The 22,356-nt window shown below is 41.4% G+C and overlaps 1 protein-coding gene across 1 annotated transcript in view; it reads right to left on the bottom strand.

The window, feature by feature from the left end:
- LOC126428046 (intermembrane lipid transfer protein Vps13) overlaps positions 1–22,356 on the bottom strand; it is a 487,343-nt gene that overhangs the window by 82,025 nt on the left and 382,962 nt on the right. The window contains exons 48-49 of the mRNA XM_050089923.1: positions 8,438–8,549; positions 2,470–2,705 (exon numbers count right to left, since the gene is read on the bottom strand). Of these exons, the coding sequence (XP_049945880.1) occupies positions 2,470–2,705; positions 8,438–8,549 (348 nt within the window). The remainder of the gene's footprint in view (positions 1–2,469; positions 2,706–8,437; positions 8,550–22,356) is intronic.

Raw genomic sequence — 22,356 nt, 5'->3', positions numbered from 1 at the left:
TCCAATGAATCTCAGTCTGGCATCTGCTTTACCGACCATCAACTTTACATGATCATTCCATATTAAATCACTCCTAATGCGTACTCCCAGAAAATTTACGGAATTAACTGCTTCCAGTTGCTGACCTGCTATATTGTAGCTAAATGATAAGGGATCTTTCTTTCTATGCATTCGCAGCACATTACGCTTGTCTACATTGAGATTCAATTGCCATTCCCCGCACCATGTGTCAATTTGCTGCAGATCCTCCTGCATTTCAGTACAATTTTCCATTGTTACAACCTCTCGATATACCACAGCATCATCCGCAAAAAGCCTCAGTGAACTTCCGATGTCATCCACAATGTCATTTATGTATATTGTGAATAGCAACGGTCCTACGACACTCCCCTGCAGCACACCTGAAATCACTCTTACTTCGGAAGACTTCTCTCCATTGAGAATGACATGCTGCGTTCTGTTATCTAGGAACTCTTCAATCCAATCACACAATTGGTCTGATAGTCCATATGCTCTTACTTTGTTCATTAAACGACTGTGGGGAACTGTATCGAACGCCTTGCGGAAGTCAAGAAACACGGCATCTACCTGTGAACTGGCGTCTATGGCCCTCAGTCTCGTGGACGAATAGCGCGAGCTGGGTTTCACACGAGCGTCTTTTTCGAAACCCATGCTGATTCCTACAGAGTAGATTTCTAGTCTCCAGGAAAGTCATTATACTCTAACATAATACGTGTTCCAAAATTCTACAACTGATCGACGTTAGAGATATAGGTCTATAGTTCCGCACATCTGTTCGACGTCCCTTCTTGAAAACGGGGATGACCTGTGCCCTTTTCCAATCCTTTGGAACGCTACGCTCTTCTAGAGACCTACGGTACACCGCTGCAAGAAGGGGGGCAAGTTCCTTTGCGTACTCTGTGTAAAATCGAACTGGTATCCCATCAGGTCCAGCGGCCTTTCCTCTTTTGAACAATTTTAATTGTTTCTCTATCCCTCTGTCATCTATTTCGATATCTACCATTTTCTCATCTGTGTGACCATCTAGAGAAGGAACTACAGTGCAGTCTCTCTCTGTGAAAGAGCTTTGGAGACGACACCTTCTGTTGCTGCACAAATTCTGTTAAAATCACTTGTCACTGTTCTCACTGACTGTACAACTCCTCGATGCCTGAAGTGGTACACTGTACCTGCTCCCCTGTTTTCCATCATACACTAAGACTGTGGCTTGTGACAAAGTTAACAATACTCCGTGACCATCCTAACCCTGCTACATTATTTACGCCCGTACAAAGTTTGCATTTTACATACGAAGTTCACACCTGTGATAGTTATGCCCATATCTGTTATGACAGTGAGGAACTCTTATTAACCCTTTTGCTGCTGTGGCCATGTATATACATCCTGCTATGCTGTTACACACCTGCTGTGGACTTGTATACACATGCCATTCAGGTTTGCCTATGTTGCTATGAACGCCTGTATGCTTCCTGAACCTCTTACTGCTATAGGCAAGTTATTTCCATATTTTAGAGAATAAAAAAAAATTACAGTATTTACTGAATGACATGGGTGCCTCATTATGTGCTATCATTTGCAAAAAAACCTGCTTTTGATATCCTTAATCATTTATGAGATATGCACTAGGATGTGAATGATGACATTGTGTGCAACCATCACTTGGATTTAACCTAGTAACCCAAGAATGAAATGAGATACCATTCTGCTCTGATTTTTAAGTAAAATTTTGATATCTACATTTCATTCACTCTAATGTATGAGTCGACGTCAACCATATATGCAGTTTATGTATTTTTTTTTTCCCCCACCTTAGCAAACTCCTTAAAATTTCACGCAGTATTTTGCTTAATTTGATGCAGCATAGTAAGACGTGCAAGAAACAAATTTTTTCACCTAATAGTTTTAAAAAAATCTGAAGATAAATATTTCATATTGGCTGTGATGCCGTATCTCAGCACAGGCACCAGCATTTGGCGAGCAGTGCAGCCATAATGAAAGCCCCCTACGGCATGGAATGCAGAGAGTATGTCCATAGTAGCAACAAGGTTATGGATCCCACCACAAAATGCTTTTTCCCAAACTGCTGTGTGGATTATAACATGCTGTAAGTTTAACAATTCTGTTGTGCCCAAGGGACTGAAATTACTTAAATACTAATATTAAATGAAAATTTTATTTCAAAATAAAAATCAGAGCATGCATGAAAATGCCTTTCTTGAATGACATTATGTAGTTACAATCTTGAACACCAGTGAAATGATAAGGTGCATTTAGTAAATTTTCTTAAAGACAATGCACACTCTGCAATCACGATAAAAAGTACCTGTTAGCAATAAATTGCTTGTGTACAAGAAGCGGCACTTGAAAACTGTATAAAATATATAATTCAAATGCTATGTACTGCACCTCAACAAAAATCTACTTATTTTCTTGAAACAAAACTCTCACCTTGCGATTCCAAGGTACATGACCTCTGTACGAGCAACGTTGTTCACCAGGGACAGTCCGACACCGTGTACTGACAGCTTGATCTCTCTGTCAAATGGCTCCAGGTCCCCAGCGGCTTGGCACGCAGTCGCTATCGCCATGTCTTCCGTGAAGAGAAGAATGCGCTGCAAGCCGTCCAAAAAGGAAACCCACCACAGTTCTGTATTGTCTGTCAACTGCGTCCTGTCAACTGCATCCTGCACAAGGGGGGGGAAAAAATTAACAAAAATTGACATACCAAGTACAAAAAGCTGACATGAATTATTGTATCTTTTATTAGATGTATTAATGGACTCTCCTCTACATCTTCATAAAGCAATTTTATATTTAAGACTGAATAATTATAACTTCCCTACAGACTTTCCCTCCCTGTCTAGCGTTCTGAATGGAGTTATTTACTCTGGAGGGAAGATATTCGTCATAAAACGAGAAACTGAAAATCCTCACCAACTAAAAAATACAAATTACTAATTAAATAGCACTCCTCGTGAACCATTGCCTGAATATTCCAGAGTTGAAACGTTATGTAAGCTATATGGCAATAACAGTGTTTGTTGTAAAGTTGAAAGAAAACAGTAGTATACCACAAACAGGTCTCTGTCTTGACAGATTTAGGTAAATATTTTCTTTGAAAAATACCATTTTTATAAGGCAAATATTCATTTAGGAACAGAGGACAAGCAGATTCTACTTAGCATAAGTGAGGAGGCAGCAGGTTTCTTCAAAGTATCAGCTTTTTTTTTCTAATTTACTTGTGTAAATTATGTGGCATGAGCATGAATAATATTAAGCAGTATAGTAATAATTTATAGGTAGTAATAGGAAAAAATAATTTTACTTAATTTCAATTTCAGTGATATTTTAAGGCCAATTTCAGTGCTACTGTTCCTGCCAAATCTGGAGTTGTTATTTTTGCCAAATTCAGAGTTCCTGTTCATATCAATTTTGGAGTTACTGTTTTTACCAACTTAGGAGTTATTTTCTAGTCAGATTCTCATTTATTTATTTTTGACAAATTCAGTGTCCATCTTTTCCATAATTAATTTATTTATTTATTTTTTGTCAGTAACTATCAGTTACGAATACTTGTAAACTATCGTCTTCAGATTTATGACAGTTTTTTATATGGGAAATGGCAAATTTCATGATTTTTGCAAAAACTGCCATTTTCGTGGTATTTGATAAAAATTGCTGATTTTGTGTTGCTTTACTGAACACCCCAAATTTTGCATTGTTTTTCAAGATATCTTTGTGAAAAAATTTTCCTGTCCCTATTTATACGCAATATTTTGTACAAGTGGGCATAGATAATTGTAAGATTTGTGTATATACAACAGCTGCACTTTTTTTATTATTTATTACTCAGCATCTGATTTTGGCCTATACTGGACCATCTTCAGAGTATCTATGTTACAAAGAAAATTATGTTGCTAGAAATGCATACACATGTACTGTTATAATAAGGCATTAAAACAAAGTTCTAGTAATATGTAAACAATGACTAGATGAGCATTAAAAAAAATTACTCCTTCATAAATAAATTTCTCCTTTATTGTCTAGCACATTTATAACATTAGCAGAACATTGCCTCAATGAAAACGATATCATCACATAGGAGTTTTTTCTGTCCTGCCTGTGGTTGTGAAGAAGACCACATGTTACTTGTTGACTAATCCAATGTGACTCACGGAAAATCAGTCCTAGTTTGAAAATGTGACATGTTTTCTAGATTGATGTAATGCATAGGCAATGCATTACAGATAATGGACATTTATGCAACATTACCTACTGCAGGAAGTACAATTAATTTCAATACATCCACAACATACCATGGCAACTATACTACACAATGGTAGAGCTTAATTTATGGATCCAATGTAAATTTAAAACCAAAGGAAGGTTCAGAGTGTCTTCACCTAATCTTTTTAGTAATGGATGGCCTTACTGTCAATTCACTGTTAACCACCATGTTAATGTAAATAAACATTATAGCTGACCATTATCCAACTGCATACAATATAGTCAGTTGGTACAACTATAAATCACAGTAAAATTGCAACATATTTGTCAAGCAGTATTCAGTTTAGTCAATTGGTAGAATAATGAAGTACATTAAAATCTTAACATTATGGTCATCGAAATAGTTAAAATTTATTATACAACATAGGAAGTGATTTCTATGAATTAATGTAATTAGTTGTGTAGATGCTTTATGTAAAATTATGTGTAATACAGGTAGCCTGAATCAAACAATGGAAAATCCAGGTGGAATGCAACAATATCATGAAAAGAATGGTTGCTATTCACCATATAGTGGAGATGCTGATGCAGACAGGCACAACAAAAAGACTGTCAGAAAACGAACTTTTGGCTAATAAGGTCTTCATCAAAAACAGATCAAACACACATACATACATTTGAAATTTGGAGATAGATTGATCTTATAGTATAGGCATTGTTTAAGAAGCAATTTTTGTGTTTCCATCTTTAAGGGGGTTAAGTAAGGGATGAAAGAGTTTTTTGAATATACATCACTATTAATGTAATTTTGAAGCTATACTAGGAAAACTGGTATTTGGTTTCTTAGTCAGGAATAAAGAAATGTGTTTCAGCACTTACGGAAAAAAAATGGTTCAAATGGCTCTGAGCACTATGGGACTTAACATCTATGGTCATCAGTCCCCTAGAACTTACAACTACTTAAACCTAACTAACCTAAGGACATCACACAACACCCAGTCATCACAAGGCAGAGAAAATCCCTGACCCCGCCGGGAATCGAACCCGGGCGTGGGAAGCTAGAACGCTACCGCACGATCACGAGCTGCGGACACTTATGGAAATCTGACCCCTGATGGGATGAAATAGTTGGCGAAAGTCCTTTTTGAAAACAAATCATTATTAAAGGACAACTGAAGCATATTTAAAGCTGAAATATGCTGCATCTATGACAAATGATATTTGACTTCTGAATTAAGGAGCTGAATTAGGAGATGAAATTTTTTAAAAATATTTCTATATAATGGAAGGAAACATTCCACGTGGGAAAAATTATATATAAAAAACAAAGATGAGGTGACTTACCGAACAAAAGCGCTGGCAGGTCGATAGACACACAAACAAACACAAACATACACACAAAATTCAAGCTTTCGCAACAAACTGTTGCCTCATCAGGAAAGAGGGAAGGAGAGGGGAAGACGAAAGGAAGTGGGTTTTAAAGGAGAGGGTAAGGAGTCATTCCAATCCCGGGAGCGGAAAGACTTACCTTAGGGGGAAAAAAGGACAGGTATACACTCTCACACACGCACATATCCATCCACACATACAGACACAAGCAGACATATTTAAAGACCAAATATATATATGTCTGCTTGTGTCTGTATGTGTGGATGGATATGTGCGTGTGTGCGAGTGTATACCTGTCCTTTTTTCCCCCTAAGGTAAGTCTTTCCGCTCCCGGGATTGGAATGACTCCTTACCCTCTCCTTTAAAACCCACTTCCTTTCGTCTTCCCCTCTCCTTCCCTCTTTCCTGATGAGGCAACAGTTTGTTGCAAAAGCTTGAATTTTGTGTGTATGTTTGTGTTTGTTTGTGTGTCTATCGACCTGCCAGCGCTTTTGTTCGGTAAGTCACCTCATCTTTGTTTTTATATATAATTTAAAAATATTTCATTATATTAAGAAAATTTGTATTTGACTTCTAAAGAAATGTGTATTAGGCGATGAAAGTTTCTATGGAAATGTCACCTCCAGAACTCAAAAGGCAGGATTAACAAAGACCTCCAACTCTAGCAGCCAGAACGGATTTTTGTTCAGAAGTACATTCATAAAAAAACATGTTTCTATGGCCTCAGTTACCATGAAAAGTTTAAGTGATGTTTTAATTTCTGAACAACATAAAAATTCAATTAAGGGGGGGCTGTGAAGATCATACAGTCAACACGAGTGAAGGAGCAGGTGCTATGCTAGTATGAAATTAGCAAACAAGTGCAGCTGTTTTACATACTGTGATCATTTGTTGTGAATGCACAATACAGATTAAGTTTGGAAGATTTCCTCATCTTTCATTAACCCTTTCACTGTTGTGATGTGCGTACATGCCCTGGTCCAATGTTTCCCAGGTGCTGTGGATGTGTATATGTGCACTGCTTGGTTTTATCTACAGTGCTATTGATGTCTGTATGCATCCTGAGCCATCAACCTCTCACTGCTGCAGACAAGTTACTTCAATGTCTTGATGAATAAAAAAAGTTTTGAGCACATATACAATACACATGCCTATTTGTGCGCTATCATTTGCAAAAGAACTTCATTTTGATATCATGAACCATTTATGAAATACGAAGATCTTAACAACCACATTAGACCCAATTCACAGAGGTGGCAATGGGCGCACCACACAGAGCTGTCCATCAAATATAAAAATCAGTAACTCGAGAACAAAATGAGATATCTTTCTGCTCTCATTTTTAAATAAAATTACAAAATCTTTTTTACATTTCATAAACTGCAATTTATGAGCTAAAATCGACCATATGCAAAGCTGACACAATGAATTTTTACCTCCGCAAACTCCTTAAAACAGCACGCAATATTTTACTTGATTTCATGCAGCACAGTAACTGTGCCGTATTACAAAAAGAAATTGAGACCAGTATTGAGTTAATGATATCAGACTAATACACTGTAATTGGATAGATAAAAGGAAACAGTCACCAAACAGTGGCAGGAGAACACACATATAAAAAAAGCTTTTACTTGTGAAAGCCTTTGGGGCCAGTGGCTCCTTCCAGCAGAAGGGTCGTAGGGGAAGGAAGAGGGGTGAGGGAAAATAACTGAAGAGGTTTGAGTTTGAAGAAGTCACCCAGAAGGCCAGGTCAAGGGAGACTTACTGGACGGGATGAACAGAAAAGACTGATTGTTGGGGACTGCACCAGATGAAATTGGAAAGCCCGAGAGCTTAAAGGTGGAAGACGGGGTAATATGCAATACAGAGATCACCGCTAAATCACTGTGCAAGAGCTATCTCCGTCTTGCACCTTATCCTGTCTTCCACCTTTAAGCTCTCAGGTTTTCAAATGTCGCCTGTCGCAATCTCCAACAACAGTCTTTGCTACTCATCCCATCCAGTATGTCTCTCCTGACTCGGGGCTCTGGGTGACTTTTCCAAACTACCCTTCTGCCAGGAGGAGTCACTGGCTCCAAAAGGTTGCATAAGGAAAACCTTTCTTTATACATGCGTTCTCCTGCCGTCACTTGGCGAGTAGATTTTTTATCTACCCAGTTACGTCATACGGTGAAAAATTGATTATTTTTTAAAATATCGATCTGTAAGGTGCATGAAAATTAAATTTATTCAGCAAATAGTTTTCTTAAAATGATAAATATTTCATAGCAGTTCTAATGCCGTCCCTCAGCACAGGTATCAGAATTTGTCAAGGAGTACAGCCACATTAAAGCTGTTCTCAGCTTGGAATGCAGATAGCACGTTTGTAGCAGTGGAAGGATTAATATAATTGTATGTTGTGTCATTCCACATAGCTAGAGGTTCTCCTTGATAGGATCTACTGAACAGAATTAATTAATTAATTAATTAATTAATTAATATGAATGCATGATGTCTGTTATACGAATGTGTGGTGAAGAAATTAATTAATTAATTAATCAAAGAATGAATGAAAATGGGTTAAGTTTTGTTTCACTAATGTGTGTTCACATATTAGGTGACATCAGTACATACACCCAATTCTGGTCTTTCACTGACAGTCTGTATTATTGCCCTAAATGTATCGAGCGGGGCTCCCACTGGAATATAGCAGAAATTTAATGAAGATGAATTGGTGCAAATGAAGCAGTTGTGGTGCTCAAGAACCTCTGCAACGAAAGAGAGGGTACTTCCACTCTGTTCTTTTATTCTGTTCACTAACCTTACGTAGATCAACTGAAATTTCTTTCTTTTTGGGTGAAGTCCACTGCAACTCTCTAGCTCCGGCTGGATCCTCCCAGGTAAACATCACTTGTTCATGTGGCTTCAATGTCCTGCAAAAGAATGGAGCAATAAGCTGCCATGACTGACTTGCAACATCTGTTCATTGTTACAGTGATCCGAGTGTCCCAGCCACTGTGCAAACACACTAAATTTCTATGTGTCTCAACGCAAGAAACACATGGTACAACAGTAGGATAGTGGAATACTCTCCAACTAATATAAAACAGTGAATATGTATATATGTAAGTGCAATCATCAGTGTACATCTCACCAGGTAAACAAATAAATGAAAGGAGGAGTAAGATTTATGTCCATCAAAGTTCCCTGGTGGACAAAGGGAAGTACATGAGAATTAAAAACACCACCCACATTTTGCTGAAGACTCTTAGAAGATCAGTATTTAGCAGTAGTGCTACATACCACTTAAATAGGGAATAACAGAATTACTTCTATGTCCAGTTCCACTGTAGTTTTACTTCCATTTAGATGCTGGATAATAAGTGAATGTTTTTAAGCCTTCCCCTTTCCGGTAAGTGATTTTTAAACTACCGGGTGATCAAAAAGTTGGTATAAATTTGAAAACTCAATAAACCACGGGATAATGTAGAGAGAGAGGTACAAATTGACACACATGCTTGGAATGACATGGGGTTTTATTACAACCAAAAAAATACAAAAGTTCAAAAAATGTCCAACAGATGGCACTTCATCTGATCAGAATAGCAATAATTAGCATAACAAAGTAAGACAAAGCAAAGATGATGTTCTTTACAGGAAATGCTCAATATGTCCACCATCATTCGTCAACAATAGCTGTAGTCGAGGAATAACGTTACGAACAGCACTGTAAAGCATGTCCGGAGTTATGGTGAGGCATTGGTGTCGGATGTTGTCTTTCAGCATCCCTAGAGTTGCCGGTCAATCACGATACACTTGCGACTTCAGGTAACCCCAAAGCCAATAATCGCACGGACTGAGATCTGGGGACCTGGGAGGCAAAGCATGACGAAAGTGGCAGCTGAGCACACGATCATCACCAAACGACGCGCACAGGAGATCTTCCACGCATCTAGCAATATGGGGTGGAGCGCAATCCCGCATTTTGGTTCTAATAAAACCCCATGTCATTCCAAGCATGTGTGTCAATTTTTACCTCTCTAGCTACATTATTCCGTGGTTTATTAAGTTTTCAAATTTATACTGACTTTTTGATCACCCAGTGTATAAGGTGAAAATAAATTAAACCAACAAACCGCAGGGATGGATTCTTCACCGGAAATTAAGGAAAAAAGGTTGAATGAACACGTGTCCAGAAATGCATCATTGCCATGGTAGCCAGTGCTGACAAATGACAGTTCCTCTGACTATGTGCCGTGTGTTCCCCGTTTGTTACAGGCTGAGTGATTGATGCAGTATACTTTAAGCAGCAGAATGGTCCAGTATTCATATCAGGAACAAGCCGAGACAGTGTGCGCATAGAGCAAAGCAGATGGAAATGGCCGAGAGGCAGCACAACTACATCGAAACAAGTACCTACACAGACACCAACCACACCACACATGTCGACCCCTTTTCGGGCATTTGTACAATCGTGGATTCTTTCAAACACACGAATGCGCAGAGAGGCTGTGGACTGTGAATACACCAAATTTGGAGAACAAGGTTCTACAGGGTAATGAGACAACCCTAGTAAAATCTCCAGGTAAGTGGCCCTCCAATGTAGTGTAAGCCAAACCATTCTTTTGTGTATCTATTCTGCTGCTTACAGTACACTGCATCAATCAGACAGCCTGCAACACCCAAGGAACACATGGCACATGGGCAGAGGAATTTTCATTCATCAACACCATCTACGGTGGCGAAGATGCATTTCCAGACACATGTACCTTTTTTCCTACATTTTCAGTCAGGAATCCATCCCTCCAGCTTGTTGGTTTTATTAATGTTCACCCTGTGTACCTCAAAACTCACTTTAGTGTATGAAGTGAGTGTGCCTAGTGTGTTTTTGTTGTGAACACTACATATAAATGGAGGCTATGGCAGTAAAACTACGGCAGACGCATAACTGATGGACCAACCTCTGATGCATACAGGAAAAGTGTGTCTGTGGCATAATACCAGACGGTCATCCATTTTGCTCCAAGTTTCCTGACACTTGAAGTTTTCACTCTGGACAACCAACATTTTTGTTTTCCTACATCAAACCCTTCTGAATCTGCTTAGTGTATTCATCTCTTGGTCTCCCTCTACAATTTTTAACCTCAACGCTGCCCTCCAATACTAAATTGGTGATCCCCTGATGCCTCAGAACATGTCCTACCAACCGATCCCTTCTTCTAGTCAAGTTGTGCCACAAACTTCTCTTCTCCCCAATCATATTCACTACCTCCTCATTAGTTATGTGATCTACCCATCTAATCTTCATCATTCTTCTGTAGCACCACATTTCAAAAGCTCCTATTCTCTTCTTGTCCAGACTATTTATCGTCCATGTTTCACTTCCATACATGGCTACACTCCATACAAATACTTTCAGAAACGACTTCCTGACACTTAAATCTATACTCGATGTTAACAAATTTCTCTTCTTCAGAAGCGCTTTCCTTGCCTTTGCCAGTCTACATTTTATATCCTCTCTACTTCGACCATAATCAGTTATTTTGCTCCCCAAATAGCAAAACTCCTTTACTACTTTAAGTGTCTCATTTCCTAATCTAATTCCCTCAGCATCACCTGACTTAATTCGACTACATTCCATTACCCTCGTTTTGCTTTTGTTGATGTTGATCTTATATCCTAATTTGAAGACACTGTCCATTCTGCTCAACTGCTCTTCCAAGTCCTTTGCTGCCTCTGACAGAATTACAATGTCATCGGCGAACCTCAAAGTTTTTATTTCTTCTCCATGTATTTTAATACCTACTCCGAATACTTCTTTTGTTTCCGTTACTGCTTGCTCAATATACAGATTGAGTAACATCGGGGAGAGGCTACAACCCTGTCTCACTCGTTTCCCAACCACTGCTTCCCTTTCATGCCCCTCGACTCTTATAACTGCCATCTGATTTCTGTACAAATTGTAAATAGCCTCTCGCTCCCTGTATTTTACCCCTGCCACCTTTAGAATTTGAAAGAGAGTATTCCAGTCAACATTGTCAAAAGCTTTCTCTAAGTCTACAAATGCTAGAAACATAGGTTTGCCTTTCCTTAATCTTTCTTCTAAGATGCAAGTACAAGATGCTTAAAAAAGAATATATGTATTACAAAGAATTATGTTGTCAAAATTATTGATTGCTGTGCCATGGCTCTGTTACCGGAGGAACGAATACATTGCCTAGTTTACATTCATTGTTGCAAGATGTCAGTCGTCTCCTGTTCACATGGTTACTGTTACTTGGTTACTGTCACATGTTACAAAATGGATACTCTGCAACAGGAATCATGTCGAGTTTTCAAGTTTGCGATGTAAAATTCCATGATTACAGTACAAAGATGTATCAAGTTGAAGTACCAATTTGAACCTACAAATGTGGAATAGTCACAGGTGCGATTGACAGTCTGTAGGCACAGGGTGTCTACATAAAGGAAGGAATCCTGGCTGCTCTAGTGTTTCTGATGAAAATGTCTCACAAATTTGAATCGCTTTCCAACATAGTGCTACAAAATCGACTCCTCAGTGCAATCAGGAGCTACAAGCGTGTACAACAACAATTTTGTGTTTTTTGAGAAATCATTTGGTTATGAAGCCGCATAAGTTACAGGTGTTACAGGCTTTCTGTCATAACAACAAACACAAATGAGTGGCATTTTCTGACCAACTCCACAATGATAACACTTTCAGACAATGCATTCATTCAGTGATGAAGCAACTTTCCATCTTAGTGGGAAAGTAATCAAACATCATGTTCAAACTGAGGCCTGTGGAACCCTCATGCACGCACTGAACACGTACAACATTCACCCAAAATCAATGTGTTTTGTGTGATATACCATTCGTCTGTTTATGGACCATTCTTCTTTGATGGAAACATGGATAATGGTAAGTAGTATCTTGCTATGTTACAAAACTGGCTGTTCCTGAGGCTGAATGAAGACAACTTCATTTTTCAACTGACTCCCACTCTTTTCAGTCTGTACTGAGAGAATATGACTGATTACAGCCCACTACATAACAAATGAGGTACAAATTGGAGGAAGAAGCATATAGTATGTGTCTGATGTTTATTAGTTATTTGAATGCTCCATGGAACACAGTTCTGACCTCTAATTATTAAATGGGATAAGACCCTGGACTTCCCATTGTATGATGCAGAATGAGTTATTTTTACAAATATATTACAGCTTCTCAGTAAAAAAATAATGAAATATGGTGACCATTAATACAATTTTATTTTCCTTATCTTTTTCACGAGGGCTATCCACAAAGTACATTACGTTTTCGTTTGTGTCCATTAGGGGCAGGGCTAGCGCGGCCATCTTGGTGTCATGGCATTCCGCCGCTCAGTCGGCATCCTGCCGTGCTAGTGAGAGGTTCGTGCTGTACTCCGTTGAGTTACTGTGACAGTTTGAAATGTCAGCGTTAATTGAAAATGCCGCGAAGTGTGAAGTGCGTGCTGTAATAAGGTTTCTGACTGCAAAAAACTGTACACCGATAGAAATCTATTGGCAGCTTTGTGAAGTGTATGGGGACAACATAATCACTGAAGGTGAAGTGCGTCAATGGGTCATAAAATTTAAAAATGGCCGAACTAACGTTCACGACGAAGAGCGAAGTGGAAAACCCAGCATAGTGACTGCCGAACTTATCCGAAAAGTAGATGCCGCGGTCCGTGAAAACCGTAATTTCACAATAACAGCACTTTCTATGAGTTTTGCACAAATTTCACGAAGTATGTTGCACGAAATCATTACCGAAAAGCTCGGTTACCACAAGTTTTGTGCAAGATGGATACCAAAAATTTTGACGGAGATTCACAAAAATCAGCAAATGGCTGCAGCGTTAACGTTTTTGGACGCTTACGAGAAAGATGGTGACTCATTACTCGATCACATCGTTACTGGTGACGAAACATGGGTTAAGCATGCGAACTGCAAGACAAAATTGCAGTCAATGCAGTGGGGCACACAAATTCCCCCCCAAAACCCAAGAAATGCATGCAGACAATGTCGGCAAGGAAGGGATGGCGACTGTCTTTTGGGACAGAAAAGGTGTGATTTTTGTGGATTTCCTGGAAAGAGGCACTACAATAAACTCTCAAAGGTATTGCCAAACTCTGCACAACCTCAGAAGAGCAATACAAAACAAGTGCAGGGGAAAGTTGGGCTCAAAGATCTTGCCAATTCATGACAATGCCCGGGCCCACACGGCAAATGCCACTCGTGAAGTTCTCGAATCTTTTAAGTGGGAGTTGTTTCCTCATCCACCGTACGGTCCCGACCTGGCACCGAGCCACTTCCACTTATTCCCAGCAATGAAGAAGTGGTTGGCTATGCAGCGTTTTGATGACGACGCACAGCTTCAAGAAGAGGTAACCACGTGGTTGAAGGCACAGGCGGCCGAATTTTACGAGGAAGGAGAGAACTGAGGAAAGGCTACCAACTGTACTAGAGTGGAAATGAGGAGGGAAGGAGAAATGGAGTCAGAATAGTAGTAAGATATGGATTAAAAGAGGAAGTGGACAGAATAAGTGATAGGATGATGAAGACCAAAATATCACTCAAGGGAACGACCATAGAGGTATGTGCTACAGGTGGGTTGCACTTCCAAGGAGAAGCAAGAGTTTGAAGAGGGAAAGCAGAAGCGGATGGGAAGGAAGAATATGATAGTAATGGGGGATTTAAACACACACCTTGGAAGAGAAAGACAAGGCTGCGAAAGTGTGCTTGGATCAGAGTGTTAGGGCTGTTGAAATGAGGAAGGTGAAAGACTATTGGAGTTCTGTCAAAGGAATGGCTTGCTGGTTGGGAACTCTTGGTTCAGGAAAAAGAGAGAGCCACAAGAATACCTGGTAGAGTCGAGACTTAAAGAGAAAGTCAATAGTTGACTTCTTCCTGCACGATAGTGAGATGAATAGGAACATCATTGACATTAAGGTAATACCATCAGAGGCCTTGGATAGCAACCACCGTTTACTGGTAATGAACCTGAGAGGGACTAAGGATAATAAAGGGACAGAAAACCAGGAAAGATGTATAAGGGTATGGAAGTTGAAGGAGGAAGAAAGCAGGCTACAGTACCCACATGTAGTAAAGGAAAGCATCCCAAAAGATGAACCAAAAACGGTAGAAGAGGAATGGGGTGGATTCAAGGGAACATTAGTAAGTGCAGCGGAAGCAATATGTGGGAGGACAAGCAAAAAAAAGAGATAGAAAGAAAAACCCTGGTGGATTTGACAAAACAAAGGATATAGTACAGAAGAAGAATAAAGCCTTTAGGGTATGGTTCCAGAAGAGAACAGTAGAGACAAGAGGAGACTATCAGGGAAGAAAGAAAGAAGCAAAAAGAGTGGTGGCAGAGGAAAGAAGAAAGTGGGTGGAACAACAGTGGGCCAGAATGATGGAGGTGTTACATGGGATGATTAAAAGTAAAAGGAAGAACACAACAGATTATGCTTGAATGGTGAACAAAAGTGGACAAGATGTAGAGAACAAGGAGGAACTCAAGAATATGTGGAAGGAGTATTTTGAAGAACTCCTGAACCTGAATGGAAACCTGGATGAGGAGGAACAAGCAGAGGGAAAAAAAGAGGAGGAACAGCAAATTAAAAACTTTACTTGGGGAGAAGTGGAAGAGGCATTGGGCAAGATGAAGGGAGGGAAGTCACCAGGTCTGGATGAGCTAAGTGTAAAGATGGGTAGAGCAGCAGGAGAGGTGGGGATACAATGGCTATATCGAGTAATGAAAATTGTGTGGAGACAGAAGATGATACCAGAAGACTGGAAGAAGGGAATAATTGTCCTGATCTTTAAGAAGGGAAATAGAAAAGAGTGCAAGAAGTATCGGGGGATAACATTAACGAGTCACTGTGCAAAGATTTTTGACAAAATTTTGGAAGCACGAATTTGGGCAAAATTAGAAGGAAGAATGAGAGAAGAGCAACATGGCTTCAGAACAGGAAGATCCATAGTGGATCTAATTTTTGCTGTAACACAACTGCAGGAACAGCACTATGAATATGGAATATATCTACCAATGACCTTCCTGGACACTGAAAAAGCATATGATAGTGTATGTAGAAGCAAAGTGGGGAAAGTCTTGGAGAACAGAAGAGTAGCAAAACAGATATTTGGAGGATAAGGGAAATGTACCAGGGAAGTGTGAGTTGTTTGAAAGTGGGAGGAGAGAGATCAGCTCGGATTGAACAGAAGAATGGCTTGAGGCAGAGAAGTGCACATTCACCGTTACTCTCCATTGTTGCAATGGATGATATAATGAGTACAGTAGCACAAGTAATTGGTGAAAGGAAGATGAGAGCTATCGTGTTTGCAGATGATCTGATGATTTGAGGGAATAAGGAGGAGGAAGTACAAGAGCCGTTGGACATATGAGAACAAACAGTTCAAGAATGGGGGATGAAATTTAGTAAAGTCTGAGTGAAGTCATTATCACAGCAAGAAAGAAGGAGAGTGGAACAACTGGAATAACAATTGGCGGGAAACGATTGAAGAGAGTGGAGAATTTCAAGTACCTAGGAAGCCTGATACAGGAAGATGGAAAACACGTCAGAGAAATTAACAAGCGGGGGAGAAAAGCAGAAGCATTTTGGAAGAGTGTCAGAAGCTTGATATGGAGCAAGGATGCACCCCAAACCTGTAAAAAGGTCATATACTGATCATACTATGTCCCAATCCTGACATATGCATCAGAAACATGGGTTATGAAGGGAAGAGAAAAAAGCAAAGTACACTGTAGTGAGATGAAATTCTTGAGAAACAGTATTGAAGTGACAAAGATAGACAGGTTAAGAAATGAGAGGATCAGATTGTTAACGATGGTGGAACCATTACAAGAGGAGATAGAGAAATCGAGGCCGAGACGGTACGGACACGTTAAGAGATTGGAGAAGAGGATATCCAGGGGATAAACGAGATGAAACTGGAAGGAAAGAGACTGAGAGGAAGACAGAGACAGATGGCTGAAAAGTGTAGAGGAATGCATTCACAAGAAAGGAGAAGACTGGACCGAGGTGAAGACGCAGAGATGGTGGCGAGACAGAAGACGATGGAGAGGCCTATGTTCCATACAGACCCGGCCAGAGGCTGGAAACTGTCCAAGATGTTGATGATGAACAAGACAATTGACCACCACAAATTGTGTTCAAAATGACAACTAGGAGTGGCAATACACACTTCCACTCTGGTATGAAATGACTGCTGCACACATACTAGCATTTCAGGAGAGACGGAGCAGGCTGCAGTAATATGTCATTACATGTCATCAAGTGTAGTTGGTATGTCGTTGCAGACAGTGACTATCAGCTTTTCCCACAGAAAAAAAGTCTATAGGCATCAGATCCAGGGAACTGGCTGGCCAAGGAACAGGTCCTATGTGCCCAATCCAACAATATGGAAACAGTTCGTGAAGACGTGCTGGGCTGGAAACAGTAACTTTGGTACCACAGATTCCTCCTAGTCTGCAGAGGAACGTCTTCCAGCATCTGTGAAAAATGGTCTGTTTGGAGACTGTGATGCTCGGATGCGTTCAGTGCTCTGTCTATGAAAAACAAACCTATCAGCTGATCGTTCACTATCCGATGCCATTATTTACACTCCATGGGAAGTTCCACCTAAAGAAGCCAATGGCAATTGTCAACAGACCAACAGGGCAGGTTTCGACAGTTTACCTGACTACGACTGGTAAATGTGGCTTCATTGCTAAACGAGATACACGATACTTCTGGAGTACCGTGCCGTAATGGCCATGTACAGAAGTTAACTGATTTCCACAATCAATCCCATTCAGCACTTGACGGAGAGAGATGTGAATAGGATGGAACCCATGGCGATGGAGAACACTCAGGACACTTGCCCGACTCGTGTCACTTTCTCCTGGGATTGCACAGGAGCTAATATGTAGATCCACTGCACCAGCAGCAAGAATGTTTATTTCTTTCTCTTCTGTTGTCACTTGTTTCCGTCTGTTACGTTGTCTAGGTGTCACACAACCGCTTTCACATAATTGGTTGAAGAAGCTGATAAATAACTGCCAAGACATTTGAAATCTATTGGGATATCTTGTCCCATGCACCATACAAGAACAAACTGCATTCTTCCTACACTCTCCATTTAGCATGAGCACGTCTGTTTTCTCTGCACTGGCAAATCCCATTTGTCCACACAAAACCTACTGCTTGGACAGTCACTCACTAACTGACTTGCAATTCACAATGCACTCGAGGAGAGAACGCGCGCACCCGCGCGCACTGTAAGCAAACATACGAACACTGTACCTACCAACCATGCACGTTGAATGGCACAAACAAGTGTTGGCATTGAAACTTTTCAAAATATCATATCTCATAAATGACTCGCACTACACTCCGGCAACAACCACCAATCACATTCTAACTTACCCTACTTTTAGTCTGTTAATGTCCATAGGCATTGTTTCATTTAAAAATGTGTATTTTTGCACAAAAAATACACGTTCTAAGTACTGTTACAATCTGTTTATTGGCTAACAACATAAGCTCCTTACTACCAATCCATTCTGTGAAAGCTGCACATTAATAGCTCTTTCATTTCCACAATATTTGTGACGCAAATTTTATGTGAGTCACCCCCACATACACCAATTTTTCTATGGAGTAACAAGGGTTATGAAGTATATATGATTTTAGTTTGTGTTTGAAGTTAATTTTATTGTCTGTTACATACTTCACATGCCTAGGTAGCTGGTCAAACAATTCTACGGCTACCTATTTCACTGCTTTCTGTTAATATAATGTAAATGGACAGATAAAAAAAATCTACTCATCAAATGGTGGCACAAGATCACGCACACCAAATGATTTAACTTTTACAAGCTTTTGGAGCCAGTGGCTCCTCCTCCTGGCGGAAGAGTTGAAGGGCGAGGAAGAGGGATGAAGAAAAAGGACTGGTGAGTCTCCCATGACCTGGGCTTCTTGGTGACTTTTCTAAGCTGTACCCCTTTCCCTAAACCTCTCCAGTCATTTTCCTTCACAATTCTTCCTCCCCCTTCAACTCTTCTGCCATAAGGAGGAGCCACTGGCTCCAAAAGCTTGTAAAAGTTAAATCCTTTTGTGTGTGTGTGTGTGTGTGTGTGTGTGTGTGTGCGTGTGTGTGCGTGTGCGTGTGTGTTTTCCCCTGCCTCCGCTTGGTGAGTAGATATTTTTATCTATCCATTTACATTACATTAAACAATGGAAAATCCAGGATGGGATGTAACAATATTATGAGAAAAAAGTTGCTACTCACCATATAGCAGAGATGCTGAGTTGCAGATAGTCACAAAAAGGACTAACACTTATAGCTTTTGGCCATTAAGGCCTTTGTCAACAACACACACACACACACACACACACACACACACACACACACACACACACACACAGAGAGAGAGAGAGAGAGAGAGAGAGAGAGAGAGAGAGAGAGAGAACTCGTGACTGCAGTCTCAGGCAACTGAAACCACACTTTCATTATATTATCAGTAATTGATTCTTTTCATTGTTATGTCACTCCTTTCCATGCCACACAAGGGCTGAGTGATGGATAGAGTAAATCTTTGCTCCTTTTAGTATTCTATTTATAAATGTTAGTGCCATTTTCAAACTGTGACTGTTGACAACAAATTTTGTAAGAGAATAAATTTATCGAGAGGCTGTTGTCAGTATGGTCCACTGTTTAAAGATCTCTCAATAAGATCTTCTACAATGTACACTATGTGGTGTCACCGCCAGACACCACACTTGCTAGGTGGTAGTTTTAAAGCGGCCGCGGTCCATTAGTACATGTCGGACCCGCGTGTCGCCACTGTCAGGGATCGCAGACCGAGAGCCACCACAAGGCAGGTCTCGAGATACGGACTAGTATTCGCCCCAGTTGTACGGACGACAAACCTTTGACGTCGCTTTTTCATCCGAACAAGCCTGTACCTCCGCGTACAGCGCAGAAATTCATTCGCTGGTCTATTTTCCTCAAGCAGTACCGCTACGATATCTTGTATCGGTCCACTGCTAATCACAGAAACGCCGATGCGTTGTCCCGTTTGCCTGTTGCTGAGGATAGAGCATTCGATTCTTCCGAACTTGCTTGCATGTTCATTGATTCGGAAACCGATGAAGTGGTCGAATCGTTTCCGATTGATTTTCGTCGTGTAGCTACAGCCACAGCTGCTGACCCGGCCCTTGCTAACGTTTTGCGTTTTGTTGCTACGCAATGGCCTTTGTCAAAGTCTCGGATCGAGGATCCGTTGGTTCGCCGATTTTTTGCTCACAAGGAGAGACTTTTTGTTCAACGTGGTGTTTTGTTGTTGCGTTCTGATAATGATCAGTCCAGAGTCGTGGTCCCACGTTCGTTACAGTCCTCTCTTACGGCTTCTTCACCAAGGACATTGGGGTATAGTGCGAACGAAACAACTTGCTCGTCAGCACTGTACTTGGTTCGGAATTGATGCTGCGATTACGACTATGTGTTCTTCTTGCATGGCGTGTGCCGAACAACAATCCGCTCCGCCGCGGAAATTCTTTGCATGGCCGCAAGCCACTTCCCCTTGGCAACGCTTGCACATCGATTTTGCTGGTCCATTCTGGAATGCTAGATGGTTGGTTGTGGTAGATGCCATCAGTAATTTTCCTTTGGTTGTCCGGATGTCTTCCACGACGTCAACTGCCACCATCCAAGCGTTGTCTGCTATCTTTTGCATTGAAGGTCTTCGGCAGACTATTGTTTCCGACAATGGCCCACAATTCATGTCCGCAGAATTTCAGTCATTCTGCCAGGCCAATGGTATTCAACATCTGACATCTGTGCCGTTTTCGCTTCAGTCAAACGGTGCCGCTGAACGATTGGTCCGGACTTTCAAGTCACAGATGTTGAAGTTGAAAGAGCCGCATTCTCGGGAGGACGCGTTGTTGCTCTTTTTGTCATCTTATCACTCTCACCCCCGAGATGGTCGCTCGCCGGCTGAGTTGCTCCATGGTCGTCCTCATCGAACCTTGATGTCTTGGCTGCACCCGCCGCATCAGGTTCCTGTGCAGTGGCAGACTTCTGCTTTTGCTCCAGGCGACGTTGTATTCTATCGCAACTTTCGAGGTTCACGGCGTTGGCTCGCAGGGCGCATTCTTCGCTGCCTCAGCCGCGCGATGTATTTGGTTTTGGGGGCCTCTGGTGAGGTGCGTCGGCATCTCAATCAGCTGCGCCTCTGTCGTCGCACGGGTTCTGCCGCTCCCTGTCTGCTTTCAGCGACGGTGCCGTCCGGTCAGCGCCCTGGGGACCCATCTACTGGCTCGCCTCATCCCCAGGTGTTCCCGACGATGCCTTCCATTTTGCCCCATGGCGACGCGCCTCCGCCGCCTGTCCTCCAGCCGGCGCCGCCCGCAGTGGACGCTTCGCTGCAGCCGCCAAGTGCCTCCCTGGGTCACGCGCCGCCGATCGCTTCCCGTGACCAGCTGTCCTCCGCCATGGAACTCTTGCCCGCTCCGGACCACATGGCGTCTTCGCGCGTCGGGTACCCCGACGCAATGGAGGTCGACCCTTCGGCCCCTCCTGTCTCTTTACGGGCGCATACACCGCATGTTGACGTGCACCCTGGACTAGGTTTTCAGGCGTTTTCTAGCTCCCCTCGGACCGAATGGCCGGGTGCGGGTGGCACAGCCTCGCCTGTTGTTAGGCTCCCCACCTCATCACATACGTCAACATGGGGTCTTCCCCACGGCGGGCGGAAGCCTTATAACACGACCGTTCGCCGATTTGCGGGGGAGGAATGTGGTGTCACCGCCAGACACCACACTTGCTAGGTGGTAGCCTTTAAATCGGCCGCGGTCCATTAGTATACGTTGGACCCGCGTGTCGCCACTGTCAGTGATAGCAGACCGAGCGCCACCACAAGGCAGGTCTCGAGATACGGACTAGTACTCGCCCCAGTTGTACGGACGACGTAGCTAGCGATGCACACTGATGAAGCCTCGCTCATTTGCAGAGCCAATAGTTAGAATAGCCTTCAGCTAAGTCAATGGCTACGACCTAGCAAGGCGCCATTAGTAACATTGCATGTATCTAAAGAGTCTCAATTGTATCGCCACAATCTCCAGATGTACCAAAAGGATGGATTAAAGTTAAGTATTCCAGAAGCTACGTACTTTTCTTTATAGCATTCATTACGTATCCTGTTTCAGACCTCACGCCCTCCTGCTTTAACTTAGCGCGTGCCTTTCGGCTTCCTCCCATTGTGTCTAGGCTGTCTTGTCTAGGCACAACACACTACATATGTCATTACGTGTTTCTGTGCAATAAACACATTTTCTCTTAATGACAAGATGCCCAAGAATATGATACCATAAGACATTTTTAAATGAAAAGAAGGAAAGTCAACTTTTTACTTGTTCATCCCCACAATCTAATATTATTTGTAATGCAAAAGTACATTTTTGTTACAATATCTACACACCAGAAGACACAAAAAAACCTAAAAAATATTTTAAAGTGAAGAGACACTAAATACATGTAACGTTTTTGGTACAATTTGTTAACTGTGACTGTGTAATGGTCAAATGCAGAGCTCTCCAGGAAAACCTGCAACAGTGATGCACAGCACTGCAAGCATACATCAGTTCTAAATGTTTTTCGTTGTTCTAATCCACCAAAATTCCTATCAAAGGAAATACATTTTAAATATCT

This window comes from Schistocerca serialis, chromosome 12 (assembly GCF_023864345.2).
Source record: "Schistocerca serialis cubense isolate TAMUIC-IGC-003099 chromosome 12, iqSchSeri2.2, whole genome shotgun sequence".
Lineage (NCBI taxonomy): Eukaryota > Metazoa > Arthropoda > Insecta > Orthoptera > Acrididae > Schistocerca > Schistocerca serialis.
This window is presented reverse-complemented; position numbering and strand designations above follow the sequence as displayed.